The sequence below is a fragment of the Anomaloglossus baeobatrachus genome, chromosome 1 (genome assembly GCF_048569485.1).
Source record: "Anomaloglossus baeobatrachus isolate aAnoBae1 chromosome 1, aAnoBae1.hap1, whole genome shotgun sequence".
In the NCBI taxonomy this organism is placed as follows: Eukaryota; Metazoa; Chordata; class Amphibia; order Anura; family Aromobatidae; genus Anomaloglossus; species Anomaloglossus baeobatrachus.
Genome location: NC_134353.1, coordinates 561,401,369 through 561,417,891, shown reverse-complemented (window position 1 = coordinate 561,417,891; position 16,523 = coordinate 561,401,369). Strand labels below are relative to the sequence as shown.

At 41.1% G+C, this 16,523-nt stretch overlaps 1 protein-coding gene across 7 annotated transcripts in view; it reads right to left on the bottom strand.

Moving 5' to 3' along the window:
• NFIB (nuclear factor I B) overlaps positions 1–16,523 on the bottom strand; it is a 545,046-nt gene that overhangs the window by 48,882 nt on the left and 479,641 nt on the right. For 5 of the 7 annotated variants that reach the window (XM_075316949.1, XM_075316955.1, XM_075316951.1 and 2 more), the window contains exons 7-9: positions 15,843–15,932; positions 8,117–8,245; positions 3,112–3,290 (exon numbers count right to left, since the gene is read on the bottom strand). In XM_075316949.1, the coding sequence (XP_075173064.1) occupies positions 3,112–3,290; positions 8,117–8,245; positions 15,843–15,932 (398 nt within the window). The remainder of the gene's footprint in view (positions 1–3,111; positions 3,291–8,116; positions 8,246–15,842; positions 15,933–16,523) is intronic. The other 2 variants (XM_075316952.1, XM_075316954.1) reach the window with 1 other exon arrangement.

Genomic DNA, 16,523 nt, shown 5'->3' with positions numbered 1-16,523 from the left:
TAAGATACTCACAATGTAAGAACCTTTTTAGGCACATGACTGATTGGCGTAGGATATGCACAACCAAGAAGCCTTTTCCATCTTTAACAGCATTGCTAACCTTTCTGAGACTGTGAAAATGGTGCTAAATATACAAAAACTGACCTTGATACGTCTACTTTCAATGTGTGTGTGAACTATACGACCAACGACAACATCGTTCTATCCAAAAAAAATCACATTGTATGAAGAAAGAAAAAACTACATACAAACCCTGAATTGAATCCATGCCCAAATACACACTTTGAATAACCAAAACATTAGAAAACAAAAAGTCTTAAGGGAAAAATGTTGATTTCATAAGTATCATTGTTTCAAAATAGAGACATCTTCAGCCATCTGTGTATTCACAGAATGGAGATGTTGTGTAAATCGCAAATCAGACCAACATACAACTGAATGCGCACAGCATATGGACAACTGCGAACTGGAACCAATGCTAATTTTTGAAAAGTCATACACTGTTCATCCATTTTATATATGAACAGTTATAGAACATTTCTGTAAAACATTGCTCAGTTTCAATATAGATAAAATGTCTAATTACTCTGCAAATAACTTGTGTACATTGTGGTTTGTGGAGAAACAAAGAAAAATATCAGAAATACTCACCACACCTTACTACTGTAGCTTCCATTCTGCCAGTGCCTATTCAGGAGTCTACTTTGCGCAGGCGCAGATACATCACCGGCGCACGCGAGGGAAACTGTTTTCTGCTCGGCCCGCGATAGGGGCAGAGCGAACTGTGCCTGCACGAGACTTGGCCAGCAGCATGGATGATGATGGCGGCATGTCAATCATGACAGGAGGCGAGCAAGGCCAAAAGGAGGGACAAGAGCCGAAATAGAGCCCACCCATCTGGCCAACACAGCTCATTAGCATACAAAGCGGTGAGATTTTATAAAGTTCTTTTTGCGGTCTGCAAGTGGGGACAGCAACAAGGTGCACCTTCATAGAATGCAGCCCAGGAGCTGCAGAAGGTGACACTTTTGGTTTAATAGTCAAAAAACTGGTGACAGGTTCCCTTTAATTTTGGAGCTTGGATTTTTTGTATCGCTACACCCTTTACTGATCAGTTTAATTGACTTTATATTTTGATAGACCGGGGTTTTCTGAACGCAGCAATACCGAATATGTATAGTTTTTTTATTGTTTTATTGTCAATGGGGCAAAAGGGGGGTCATTTGAACTTTTTTTTTTAAACTTCTCTTTTTACGTTTTACACTTATTTTAATAGCACCCAGGGGACGTTATGACTGCACAGTCCGATTGCTTGTGCTGATCAGAGCAATGCTTCAGCAATCACAGGAATGCTGCCGGCATTCACAGGAAACACGTCACGGAAGCGGCAGAGGTCATCAGCCGACCCTATGCTGCCATAGCAACCTATTGGCACCACGTGATCATGTGACAAGCCACTGATATCACCGGGGAACGGCGTGATCCCCCACCGGAGAGGGTTAGATTGGTCTGTCAGATTTTGACAGCGCAATCTACGGGATTGAGAGGCGCGAGTGGATCTCCGATCCATTTGCGCCTGTCAGCCACACATGTCTGCTGATCACATAAGTATACATGTGCAGACATGTGCAGGGATTACCACAGGCTCACTGTGGGAGCCTGTGGTAACTGGGGGGAGGCGACCTAGGATGAACATATACATTGTAGGTCATGAAGGGGTTAAAGGGAATCTGTCAGCAGGTTTTTGCTATGTAATGTGAGAGCAGCATTATGTAGGGACAGAGATCCCAATTCTAGTGATGTATTACTTACTTGTCCGCATTCTGTCATTTTGATATATTCACTGTATTCTCTGCTGAAGATCTAACAGTTCCCTGAATGCTGAGCTCTGCATAACCCCGCCCACACCACTGAATGGCAGCTGTGTACACAGTACATAGGTAGACAGCTGCTAATCAGTGGTGGAGGTGGGTTACACAAAACAGAAAAACTACATGGCATAAGACAACTAGTCCCCTGGTGAATTTACGGCTGGAAAAAAACACTGATTTTATTGAAACTACAACAATCAGCCTAATAAGTGTTATTGCTGAAATCAGAGTTTCTGCTCCTACATCATGCTGCTTTCATATTACATGCTGCTTTCAGAGTACATAGCAAACACAAACTACCTTTAAATAACTAGAGACTGATGGGGATCAAGCAGCTTTGCTAAGGCTATAGATAGTGGTCTGTTAAGGCCCCGTCACACACAACGAGATCGCTAATGAGATCGTTGCTGAGTCACAGTTTCTGTGACGCAGTACCGATCTCGCCAGCGATCTCGTTATGTGTGACACCTACCAGCGATCAGGCCCCTGCTGTGAGATCGCTAGTCGTTGCCGAATAGTTTGGACCATTTTCTTCAAAAGTGATGTCCTGCTGGGCAGGACGCATCGCTGTGTTTCACCCCTACCAAAGACCTCCTAACATGGTCCCAACGCCCGCTGAGATCGTTACACAGGTCGCTGATCGTTACTGCATCGTTGGTAAGGTCTGACTGTGTGACATCTCACCAGCGACCTCCCAGCGACTTACCAGCGATCCTTATCAGGTCGTATCATTGTCGGGATCGCTGGTAAGTTGTTGTGTGTGACTGGGCCTTTAGTCTGATCCTTGAGACCTGCCTCGTAGATCCTTGTTTCTTACATTGAAGTCTATGGAAAACAGATCTGTTAAATAGGCATCCATTTTTAACAGTTCCGGGGTTTTTTTGGTTACCAGTTCCATTTCAGTTGCTAACTGGACACGTGAACTTACTTTACACTGCATATGGTTCCAGGGAGTTTCTGAGAGGATGCTGAACATGCAGTAAGCTCAGAGTTGGCTCATTTGCATAATGTACATCTATATTAGCTCAATTGACATTTAGTAAGCACATATGAGTAGTTGAGTAACTTCATTTTCTAAAAGAACTTCTTTAGTTGAATGATCTGATTTTTAAAACCACCAATAAATTTATACATTTCAGGTAGAATCATCCTTTTGGTTATTTTAAGTAGACCACTGATTACAAAAAAGAAAAAATATTTGTCACGTACTAGAATCTGTATGATTAGAAAGTTTCGTTACCTGGCTTGTTTGTGGGCTGGACGGGTCATAAGAAGGAACATAGTTCTTCAGGGCATCCTGAGGGTTCAGGTGTGGAGGATATCGAATTGTTGGATGAGAAAAGTAAGAACTTGGGGTCGGAGGGAGAATAGCTTGGGTTGCAAATGGCAGAGGGGATGGTGAAGTCCTGGTTGAGATGACTGTCAACACAGAAGAAAAAAAAAGTTGATGGTAAGTTAGCATTTTCTTTAGTGTATTGCGCTGTGAGAGTCTGACCCACCTGAACTTATGGAAACACTCCCCCAAACACTTGTAATTCATCTTCTAAAACATGTACTTGATTATTTTCCCGGCTGTGCTAGCAATTCAAATGAAGCCCAAATACCAGACATCCCCTGAGAGCTAACAGCCCAAGTTTCCCAGATCAAGCTGCTCAAAGTCTTGTTTAGCTTTCAGGAATTACACCATTCTCTGATTTAGCATTGCCTGAAATAAAAGCATTATTCCCAGAAAGAAAACATTTTTCACTGGTTAAGTATTTTCTCCAGAGTCTTGAAAGATAACAAAAGCCACATTTTTGTGTTCCTTAACATCACCCTGGGAAATAAGTCATCATCAGCTACTAATGACTTCTGGCTGCACTGGACCACTACATACCTGTAAGACTATATTGGCTTGCAAAATGAGCCATTAGGTTTATTTAAGAGCATGCAATGATGAACGCAATCAGTCCCTGCATTGTCTAGAAATAGCAGGAACCCTAAAACTATACTTGATAATGCATACCTTTCTAGACCTCCTTATCCCAGTACTGACATTCAGAGAAAAAAAAGCTTATTACCAAAAAGACTTACAGTAATAATAAAAAGAACAGTCTATTTTCATTTTACAGACAAAGCAACTGTTTTTGTATTTTATTATAAGAGAATCAATATAGAGAAGAATGAAACAAATCATATTCTAATGAAACAAATAAATTGTCTCTGATCCTTTCTAAGTGAATAAGTTTCTTGCTTCATAATGATGATGTCCATAGTGAAGCGTCACTTCAATCTTTAGCTAGGGACTTGATAACTGTGTCAAGCAGTCACTCAGCAGGTAGGTGCTTCATCTGTGATACTCAGACCGTCACAAGATGACTAACATGAAGCTTTGCCCACGCCCGCATGTTGTGATCTTCATTTGTGCCCTCATACATGTGACCTAAATATGAATAGTCAGTGCTCATGCATTCATACAGAGGAGACGTAGCCTGGTGCTTTGTGGCTTTACACATTAGAAATGGCGTATTGGAATAAAATGGGTATAAAATGTGTAACGCAAACACTGCAGGGGCCCGTGTATGTATTGTCACTCTACACTTTTCAGATTTTGGCTGTAAATAGCAAGCATACCTTGTATGTGAGGTGGTATTCATCTTAATATTAAAGCGGCTGTCCAATCTTGTGCATTGGATCACACTATGTGCCCTGTTAGCTGCATGTGCACGGCCCTCTCCATTTATCTGTATTAGGCCTATTCAGAAGTTCATTTTTCTGTCTTTTTCACTATAATGGTCTACGTTGTTCACGTCTGTATTTTTTTGCAGACTTGGTGGCCTATGTCCTACGAAAATCAATGACAGCACACATTGTCTCACATTTTTAAATGTGTTATCTGGGACTATTTTTTTCTAGGGCCTTAGTTGCTAACTACCTGCCTGTTCTACCTGACGCCAGCATAGAGCAGTCACACACCGCTCCCGCCAGTAATTCTGCTGCTTCACATAAACAGAGAGGTTCTTCCTCTACCGGGCCACTGTGTCAATAAGATGTGACTGGCAACACTATGCCAATTGATAGCTGACTGCTCCCAGTTAGGCAGTGAGGAGCTGGAGGTCAATCAGCATCACATTGGCAGCCATGCTCCGTCAACAGAACAAAGTGGAATAGAAGGTGCTGCTCTGTCGATATGACGCAAGGGGAAGTCGCAGAATCACTGGCAAGAGCGATCTGAGACTGCGCTGTGCCAGCAGAAATAGGCGCTGGACTGAACATTCAGGTAGAAAGCAACTACCCATAACAAAAAATATGAAATATTGGGATGCCTAGAAGCAGCTTTGCAAATTGTTTCTTTATTTTTGAAGCATATGAAATCACTTATGGTAAAACTGACACACTGACCAAACACTGAACAGATTCAGATCCAAAACACAGATGAAACTCAGTGGGTTTTTTGTATCTGATAAAAATCACTGAGGTCTGAATCGCCTTGGAGTTATAATAATTGTCCAGCGTGCTTAGGATCCGCATTTATTGGATATCACATAATCCATGTGTGAGAGATGGGGAAAAACCCTTTATGAATACCTACTGTTCTGCTACATTGGAACTAATAATTGTGGGAACTAAACAAAAAAATACAACTCCTAATTAATAAAGACACTATGGACTAGTCATATTTCCAGCACACCTGCTGTACTGCAAAATCATCCTACAAATAAAGGATTTCAAGGAATACTGTAGGGGTTCTGATGTGAGCTGAGCAATGCCCTTGGCAGGTTGTAGAGATAATCACTGAGCACAGGTGAACGCCCCAAGTTACAAGTGAATGTGATATCCCTCGGTTAGCCAAAATTCTATTTGGCTCAAAGCCTTGAAAGGAAAATGAAGTTAACTTAATGAAGTAAACTGAGCAAAGATATTCCCATTCTCATTAAACAGAAACATATGTGTAACTTAATTTCACCCACCGTACCTGAAATAACTCCAGTTAATGTAAGGCATGCTGTACTGACCTCAAAAAGTCACTGAGATTCACTTGTAAATCAACATTTTAGCTTTTTACTCCAAGTAAGTGTGCAGTGTGTGTTCGGTCTTAAAATATTTAACTGGAAGGGCACAACCAGACAATAATGTCCATTTTTGAGACACAAAATACCGTATTTTTCGGATTATAAGAAGCACTTATTTCCCTCCAAATTTGGGAGGAAAGTAGGGGTGCGTCTTATAGTCCAAATGCACCTGGCTCATTTGCAGTGGTGGAGTGGGTCACAGGAGGCAGAAGCAGGGTCACCACTGTTGGAAGCTGGGGCAAATACGTGTGCTCACTATTAAAAATAATGAATATTCACTGCTCTCCACGCCCATAATTTGGTCACTGAAGCCGATGCAAAGAAGTGGGCGGGATTATGGGCGTGGGGAGCAGTGAATATTCATTTTCTTTAATAGCGGGCACACATAATCACCCAACCACCGGCTTCCAGAATCGTCTGGGGCAATCGTGTGTCCTATATTAAATAGAATGAATATTCACTGCTCTCCAAGCCCACAGTGAATATTTATTTTGGATTAGTTGGCAGCTGACGACGGAATTTGACTGGAGGAACATGGCAGTGATATCACACTCTGCCTATTGATAAGATGCTAAAGTCAATTGCCGGCATCAAATGAGGACACCGTGCACCGAGGGCACGGAGGGAGGGTGAGTAGAATTGGTTTATTTTATGTGTGCGGCTCAACGAGAGGCATACAGGCCAGGATGGTCCTTTGATGGGATACCCATATACCAGGATACATTCATAGCAGGATGAGGAACATATATACCAGGATGGGTCCAGAATGGGGCTCATATACACTAGAAAGGGTACATAAATACCAGGATAGGGATCATATATACCAGGATGGGGATCATATATGCCAGAAAGGGGAACATATACTGTATACCAGGATGGGCTCAGGATGGGGGACATATATACCAGGATGGGGGACATATAGTTACCAGGATAGGCCACATATATACCAGAATGGAGAACATATTGCACTTTGTATATAGTGCAACTGATGAAGGTCTTCTGTGACCGAAAACGTTATTTATGCACATCCACTGATAAATAAAATCACAGCATCAAGAATTTTGGGAGTGCCTTGTGTCTATACTTAGTTTCTTGACTTTGGAACCTACTAAGTGCACCCCTTTCCATCTACACAATATTCTCCATTTCAAGGAAGTGCCATTTGTTATATTCATATGTACCAAGATGGGCCACATACTGTATATACCAGAATGGAAAACATATTGCTCAAGTTGAGGGACATATATACCTGGAAGGGGCCCAGAATGGGGGACATTAGCACAGAATTGGGGGACATTACTCCCATAACAATGTTAGCAGCAGATCCCCTCAATAACAATGAGGAATAACCACATTTTTTGCTTATTTTTTTTTTATATTTTCCTCCTCTAAAACCTGGGTGGTCTTATGGTCCAGTGTGTCTTGTAATCTGAAAAATCTGGTAGATCAAAATATGATATGCACTGAGTTTAATAGAGCAGACAAATGGATCAGATAAAAAACAGATGTGTGAATGGTTCCGTTAAAATATATGGGTCAGCGTGCTGAGCGTTTGTAAAACAGTGTATGGATGAGAAATACCGTCATGTGAAATTCTATTTACCTGTAATGAATAGTATTAATGGAAACAAATGTAACCAAGCTGATTTCATGTAAATAAGCAGCTACTAAACTATACTGGTCTGTTCAATGCTGTCCAGACATATCAGATGTAAATTTCCTAGGTATGATGCACAAATAGAAGAGAATGTGCTGACTGACAGTCACTTATGGAGGACTGCTTTGTGTAAGCAGATCTGCAGCATTTGATAGCTTTCCAAGCCTATAAAATGACTTGTGATATATTGTATAATGTTTAATGCTACATACAGGCAATGTACTAAAAGTCGCAAAATACTTGTTTCTTTTATTTGTAAAGAAGAGGACACCCTTGAAGCACTTAAGTGTAATATAGCTTCCATAGTAATAACTGACAGCATTATTCCCATACATGGATCAAAATTCTCACAGGGGTTTTGCTCCCTGCAAAAAAACACCCAAACACTGCTGTTCAGGAGCTCTATCCTTCTACACATACAAGTCTAAATAATAACCTTTATTGGCAACAATGGTGATTATTCACTGAGAGCTTTTCTAGTGACACAAAGAGAATGAGTAGGGAAACTAGACTATATGACAATATCATGCCCTTACCACTATGTCCTACTCCTGGGATCCCCGGATGATGATGCTGGGGAAAAGTGCTGAGTCTCGAAGAATCCTGTGGAGATGTTGGACTAAACAATGGCTTTTCAGGCTTCTTCATTGTTGGGGAGGACATATCTGTTTAAAGTAATACAACAAGGTGTCAGGATTCAAGCAGGTAAGGGGAGCGCATCAGTCATGATCAGGTTTATTATATTTGCATTGTTATGGCTAATATCAATTCTGAAAGACTGGTTCACAAGTCCTCACTATCCCTAGCATACCAGAGTATATCTCACCAATTCTATGTACATTTACTGCTAGTCAGGGCTATATGCCCTTCTTAGTTTAGTTATCAGACTTCAATGTGACAGGCAGACGAACAAGCACAAATGACTGGCCTCGAGAAGAGGACTTCAATAACAGTTTGCTTGTCTTCAGCCTATTAAACCAAAATCACATTCCTTTCAAACCAGACAGGCATATCATTGGCGTAATTCATGTATCCATTAGTTCTTTTTCAGACAGGAACTTCCTTAACAACAATATGGAACTTTTTATGGTGGGTAAACTATTACTAAAGCATGATTTCTAACTATACATAATAAAATAATGTGATTTAAGTGGTTACCTCCATTCACAGAACATAAGAAGCCAGTTATAGTGCCAATATAAAATAACCACATATTCTGTGCTAAGTGTGACAGACATTTACATGGACAGAAAAGTAGAGATAAAGCAAACATACAAGTCACGTAATGATATGCATAGTGGCACAGAGTCACAATTGGTTTTGCTGCAAGGCACTTAAACATACAAAGCCCTCATGCAAGGATTGTAGCAGTAAAGAGCCCATACATAATGGAGTCTTTGTATTCAGCACTGTCTGAATTCCCATCAGGTCCTACGTTCCGCCAACTGCCCATCAAAATAGTTGGTTCTCATCAGCTGGCACGTTGCTCAGAAAAGTCTCTAAGTGAGAACTCTGTAAGTGCACCTTATGGATATCCAAATCATTGGACGTGTACAGTGCTCACATAAAACAGACTCCTCTGATATTTACTACACAATATTGGAAATGCTGTCAAAAATTTGTGCAGTTTGATGTCAGGTTTGAGTGCCACAATGTCCATCCAGAGTCCTGTTAACATCAAATTTGAGCACTACTTTGGGTGTATCCGCCTGAAAAAGGAAAGTTTCCAGTAATATACTGTATAGTGTCTATAGGATTTTAGCTGGCATTATGTTTTCTAGTAACACAAAAAATACATTAAGTCCTAAAAGGGGTATTCTCCAATCTGAACATCATCTTTCATGATTCTGATAATTAAAGTTTCCAAAAATGTTCTGAGTGCTGGAGGTACAACCACTGAGACGCCTACTGATCCGAGAACTGGGGCAGTCCTGGAGACCAGCCAAGTGCAGCAATTGCCTATGTTCAGCTGTCACATTAAGAATAAATTGAGTTGTAGTGCGCATCATGGACTGTCTGTAATGGTCTCTTAAGTGTCTAAACACACTAGGTTTAGAGGTTTGATGAAGGCAATCAGCACCATGCAATAGCAGTATATACAATAATCAGTAACTGTTTTAATATGGGAGTATACACACAAAACATCCTTTTGCCAACAGTGAACTCCTTAATGTGGCAAAAAGTGAAAGTTAAAACCGCAACCGTTGTTTTCATCTTTATTTCATAAAACAATAGTAGCCATGAGAATAAGCAACTTTGTGATATATCTTATCAAAATTCTCAATTTTGAGGTATAATCTGTATTCATTGAAAAGTTTCCAATTACTGAGATAGGAGAAGGCAGTTGTTACTGATGAGCGTCTATGTAGATAGATGACGGATGAGGGGGCAGAGCTGAGGCTCTAGCTTCTCCCTCTGCCTCTAGCTCCTCCTTCCTCCCGTCATCATAGAATCTCATCAGTACCAACTGCCATCTCCTGTCATGATTTATGCCGGTTTCAGCTGCTGCTGAGCCTTTGCTTTTTTCCCATTCCAGGGTTTCTGGACATGGGAGGGGTTAATCTCTTTCTGCCTCGTTCCGGAGGACAGGCCGCTATATCCTGGAGCTGCTCATCCGGAACATCACCAGTAATAGCTCTGCTCTGCACCACGTGAGCCTGGCTCCTGTGAGTGTTACCTGATCTGTCCCATTATCCAGCTCCCATCCTGATCTCTGCCCATCCTGTTCTGCCTGTCTGCCTCTGACCCCCCTTGACTTCCAGGTCCCGTCCCATGTTTCTCTCATCTTATATCTCCCTGACCGTTTGTTCACCTAACCTCTCCCGAACTCCCAGCCCCGTCTCTTTGTGTTTCTCTGATCTCCCAGCTTTTGACCTTACATTGTTTTTATCAGTCTTCGGCTCTGCTTTTCCCTCCTGACTTCAGCGTTACTTCCTGGCTCTGACCTATGTCTTGTATCTGACTTACGTTTTGCATCTCCCTCTAATCTCCAATTGACATCCTGGTAATTGACTCGGCTTGCTGACTTCTCTATTGTTTTTTGCGCCCTCTAGTGGATATTTTGCTTACTGCACCTTGTGTCAGTTTCTCCACTAGAGCAGCATGACACTCCTATGTACAGAGGAGGGGTGGAGCTCTGCCACTAACTCCTCCCTCCATCATAGAATCTCGTCAGTACCAACTGCCGTCTCCTATCTCAGTAATGGGAAAGTCTTCACTGAATACAGATTCTACCTCAGAATTGAGAATTTTGAAAATGACTGATCAATTCTGGCAGAGAAGGAAGCTGATTTAACTGATAAGGTATATCACAAAGTTGCTTATTCTCATGTGTGCTATTGATGTATGAGATGAACATTAAAAAGGCGGTTGTGCTTTAAGTAAATATTTGCTGGAAGAGCTGTCAAACCTCTCTTGGTGTGTTGTCCACTGTTGTTAAAACATCCAGTCACAATTGTCTGCAGAAATGGACAAGTGTACTAATGGCCTATATACATTTCTACTGAATGCCATATTGTGCCGCTCTTGGTTAGTCACAAGACTGGCAGTAACTGAATCTGTGCACAAGGCACAATTGCTCTATTCTGCTGCTCACAGACCTTCACAAAAGACAGAATATATACAAGCTTACATTTCATCCTTAAAGAAGGAGAAAGATGTGACAATTAACTTGTGGGTGACCAAGCAGGGCTGTAGTACGTGCAAGCTAGAAGAAAAGTACTAGTACATAATCATGTACCAGGTCTAAGCCTTCCACAACCTACTCAGAAAACACAATCTTAGCGCTTTCTATTTTTTTATCCTGAATCTGTAGGATTTCTGGAGTTCGATAAAGCAGCAATGTATTTCATAGTAGATTCCTGCACTCTTATATTTGCATGGTGGCATGTCCTAACAAACACTCTAGAGAGGAAACCACAACTAGGGACACAGATTTTCATATGCCGCTTGTTTAGGTCTGTTGCTAAGCTCTAATAAATGTGTGCCGGCTATATTAAGCAAATCTGCCATCACAGCTTCATAAAGTGAGAGGTCTAAATTAAAACTACTGACCCACCTACACAGTACTCTGAAAATCCGCAGGCAGGGACATACCAAGTAGCATTGTGCAGTCTCTTAGAGGGACTTTGTCACCACGTTTGTGTCACCTAATCTGAGAGCAGCATAATACAGACCCTAATTCATTAAATGTATCACTTACTGGGCTTTTTGGTGCAGTTTTGATAAAATTACCGTTTTATTAGGAGGAGATTATCACTAGAGGATTAGTAAACCTGCTGCCATATAGCCCACCACCACCACCAATGATTGGTAGCTTTCCGTCTATGCACAGTGAATAGAAAGCTATCAATCAGTGGTGTTGGTGGGGTTATACAAAGGTCACCATACAGAGAACTGCTAGCTTGGCAGCAGTGAAAACTGTGGAATTATCAAAACTGCAGCAAGCAGATAGTGTTACGTTGCTGCAATCAGGGTCTCTGCCCACAAATCATGCTGCTATCAGATAGGGTAGCAAAAGCCTGGTGATAGATTCCCTCTAAATGGGCTGTCACCTATCAGGATAGTTGATAAATGTTTGATCATTGGTGGCAACAAAACGCAACCCATTGATAACAAGAATTATAGCAACCAAAACTACAGTAATTACAAGACAGCCATGGCAGACCCCATGATTGGTTTATGAGGTCCTTCATTGGCAGTTCAGATCTACCAGATTCAGCAAAGTGGTTTGTTTCAGATATGAGAGGTAGCCATAATGCGGTTGTGAACAGAGCTTTAAAGGGAACCAATCACCAGAATTTCCTATATAAACTAAATCCAGTGCTATACTGGCCCTATTATGCTGATTCTAATCATACCTTTAGTTGTGAGATCGGATGTATACTTTCTGAAATACAGGCAAGTAAAGTTTGTGACATGTACTTTAACTTGATTGATAGATGCTGCAGAATATCTAATAGGTGGATCGAGTTTTGCTACTTATTTCCGCCCCTGTTTGCCTGTCCTTCTTCCCTCCTTCCTCCCCCGTTATAAGAGAGGCTGGGAGAGGAAGGTCAGGCAGGCAGACAGGGGCAGGAATAACTAGCAAAACCCGACCCACCTATTAGATATTCTGCAGCTGCTATCAATCAAATAACAGTGCATTTCACAAACTTTACTTACTTGTATTTCTGAAGTATACAGCCGATCTCACAACTAAAGTTATGTTTAGAATCAGCATAATAGTGCCAGTATAGCACTGGCTTTAGTTTATATAGGAAAATCCTGCTGGTTGGTCCTCTTTAATTGATCCATTGTTCTGGTTTTTCTTACACCAGTGCATCATTTTAATAGTATTTTTTTTTTTACATACTTTTAACCCCTTAATGATCATAGCCCTTAATTGTGCGCTTTAATACATGTTAGTTTCACAGGTACAACATGCTTAAATATTGGGACATTGTTATTTTTTATATGTATTTGCATTTTGAAAGAATAGTAAACTATAATTTTATACACAGCTGTGATATACGTCACTCTATATGTGGATATGGTGCCCGGATAGGATACCGCTCCATATGCAAATAAAGAAAATGAATCAGGCACTCATAAATTAACAAGAGATATGGGTTTTAATAGAGTTTGCATAGTGCCATGCACCGGGGCATCTACCTCTATACTCTTAAGGCCATGTCTCACTAAGCAACATCGCTAGCAACATCGGTGCTGAGGCACGACTTTTGTGACGTAGCAGCGATGTTGCTAGTGATGTCGCTGTGTGTGACATCCAGCAACAACCTGGCCCCTGCTGTGAGGTCGTTGGTTGTTGCTGAATGACCTGGACCATTTTTTAGTTGTTGCTCTCCCGCTGTGAAGCACACATCGCTGTTTGTGACAGCGAGAGAGCAACAACTGAATGTGCAGGCAGCAGGAGCCGGCTTCTGCGGATGCTGGTAACCAAGGTAAATATCAAGTAACCAAGAAGCCCTTTCCTTGGTTACCCGATATTTACCTTCGTTACCAGCGTCCGCCGCTCTCACGCTGTCAGTGCCTGCTCCCTGCACACGTAGCCGGAGTACACATCGGGTAATTAACCCGATGTGTACTCTGGCTAGGAGTGCAGGGAACAGGGAGCCGGCACTGGCAGCGTGAGAGCGGCGGACTCTAGTAACTAAGGTAAATATCGGGTAACCAAGAGATGTGCTTTCCTTGGTTACCCGATATTTACCTTAGTTACCAAGTGCAGCATTGCTTCCATGCGTCGCTGCTGGCTGGGGGCTGGTCACTGGTCGCTGGTGAAATCTGCCTGTTTGACAGCTCACCAGCGACCATGTAGCAACGCACCAGCAATCCCTGCCAGGTCAGGTCACTGGTGGGATCGCTGGAGCGTCGCTTAGTGTGACGGTACCTTTAGTGCAGCTGGATTCCTTGTCTTTATAATATTTATACGTATATATGATCAAATTTATAAAATATGAAAGTGGATCTGAAGGTAAGTGTTGTGGGCACCATGTTATAGTGACAGGCTTGCTGAGCTATGATTTTTGGATGCTATATTATTTTAGTTTGTGGCATTTCATCTAATATCTCATTGGACCTGTCAAAAAGTGAAGCTGCTATTAGAGTACTATATTATAGTGATGGATCCACTTTAGGGCAACAACAAGAAATAAGAAAAAAATATTTCCAATTCCATATATATGTGACATGTACAACAATATATTTGCGGTAAGAAGAAAGAATTGGCTTAAAAATGATTTTCTATCCACATCCTAGTAGTAAGAGAGTCTATTCTCACAGTAACAGTTTTTGTCAGGATCTCTGGGATGAATACAGGATGCAGCACTCTTACATTGCAATAAATAATGCATTATTTGCTGGGCGTCATTTAAAAAGAAACAAGCAAGGCAAAACCAGGTTACAACCTCTAAGACTATGTTCACACATTGCGTTTTTGCTCCGATTTTTCATGGGTTTTATGCTAATTAAAAGCTGATTTTTATAGCACCAGTAAAAGTTGAGATTTCAAAAATCTCATGCACACAAATGCTTTATCTTGCCTGAAATGTAAAATATGCTGCATTTTTGAAAGAAGCTGCATTTCAATTTTTCCAGTGTTTTTGCAGTGCTTTTTCACAACTGAAAGCAATGAGGAAGTGCAAAAACCAAACAAAAACGCAACCACTGCATTTTTGCCACTTTTGTGGTGAATGAAACCAACTTTAAACAAGTACTGTAGACAAATGACATACCAAAAACGAAGCCCAAAAAAATCGCAGCAAAAATGCAGCAAAACCTGTTTTTTAAAAACAGCTTTTTACTGCCAAGAGAGCAGGTGTTGGCTGCAGAAAAAAAACACAGCGAAAGCGCAATGTGTGAACATAGCCTTAAAGGGAATCTGTCACCACGTTTGACCGACATAACCTATTAATATGGGCATACAGTTACAGAATGCAGAAAAATGTCATACCTGTATGTCTCATATCAGAGGTCTTTTTGTGGATAGATCATCTTTTATCACGCTATGTACATAACTTCTTCCAGGCTATGGGGAGGATATTGCCCAGAAGATAGTGCTGACTCCTGACTTGATTATCTTATGTATTGCCTCCTATCAGCATGTGACTCGCCGCCACCTGCACAGAAGGATCGTGAAGCCTTTGCCCATATGGAGGCAGAACATTGAGGTTTGTCAGGAGATGGAATGAGCAGGCATGAGATTTCCTGAGAAGCACCTGATATCGTCATCGCTCTGTCTTTGTGAGGAGAGGCAACTCTATCTACCGGGCAACATCTGCCCCAGAGCCTGGAAGAGCTCATTTGCATAAAATGATAAAAGTTGATTTATCCACAACAAGGCATCTGAAAAGATGCATACAGGTATGACATTTTTCAGCAGTCTATAACCTGCATGCCCTTATTAACAGTTTAGATACGTCAAATGTGGTGACAGATTCCCTTGAAGACTTGTTTTGTTTACTCAGGACATCTAAAAAGTAAGTAATGTCAGCTCACCACTCTTGACGATAGAGTTCCTCGGAACATCAGCAAACAAAAAACAGATAGTCCAACATCCAGGTAGCTCATCATAAAACATTCAGCTTTTTTCAAACCTTATTAAAGCTCACACATGGAGCCGAGCGTATAGTCTAGTTTTGGACTGCATCAGTCCTTACTCATGGCCACCCCAACTAAAGATATTACATTAAGGTGGTCATTAAGGAGTTAAATAGATGAACCTTGAGCGGTCTTTAAAATAAACTTAACTCTCCAAGTTCTCACCTTCCATTTTCATCTTAAGCCAGCAACAGTCAGAAGCCTCCACTTCCTCCATTTTCCACTGCTTGTGTCTGGTTGACTGGCCTGTAAACGCTGTATGTGACGTTACAAAAAATGAATGGGGCTTAATGACTTTTTCATATGACACTATTGTAAAAATGGTCAGACTGCCTGGCACTGCTGAATATTTATATTAATTCGAATATTCTAATAAGCTTATCAATCCAGAGGTAAAGACGTGTAAGGGTCTACCAACACAGTGTTTGTTCTGAACGTTTTGTATATCTGGTGTGAAAAGCGAAACACTTCTTGGTGTAGACATCAAACCGATGCCTCAAACGCAATGTCAATAGAGCCTTACATCAAAAGTTTGTGATATTGAGTGGGAACGTGAATGACCACAATCTGTGCACAGCCCTGCTAAATATGTTGGTGCTATATAGTAATATTGGTAATCAATAAGTTCATAGTTTCTTACTGTCTATACTGTCATACTTTGCGTCATGGGGTCTATACATTAGCGCATTAAAAATACAACAGGGCAGCTTTATAAAGGAATCATACTAGGCTTAAATACAAAATAAATTGCAGAATAATCATTGGACAGTAAATATGAAATAATTTTAGGATGCCTATGAGGTGTTCCTAAAGGACCACATAGTAAACAGCAAACGTTTGGAAAAC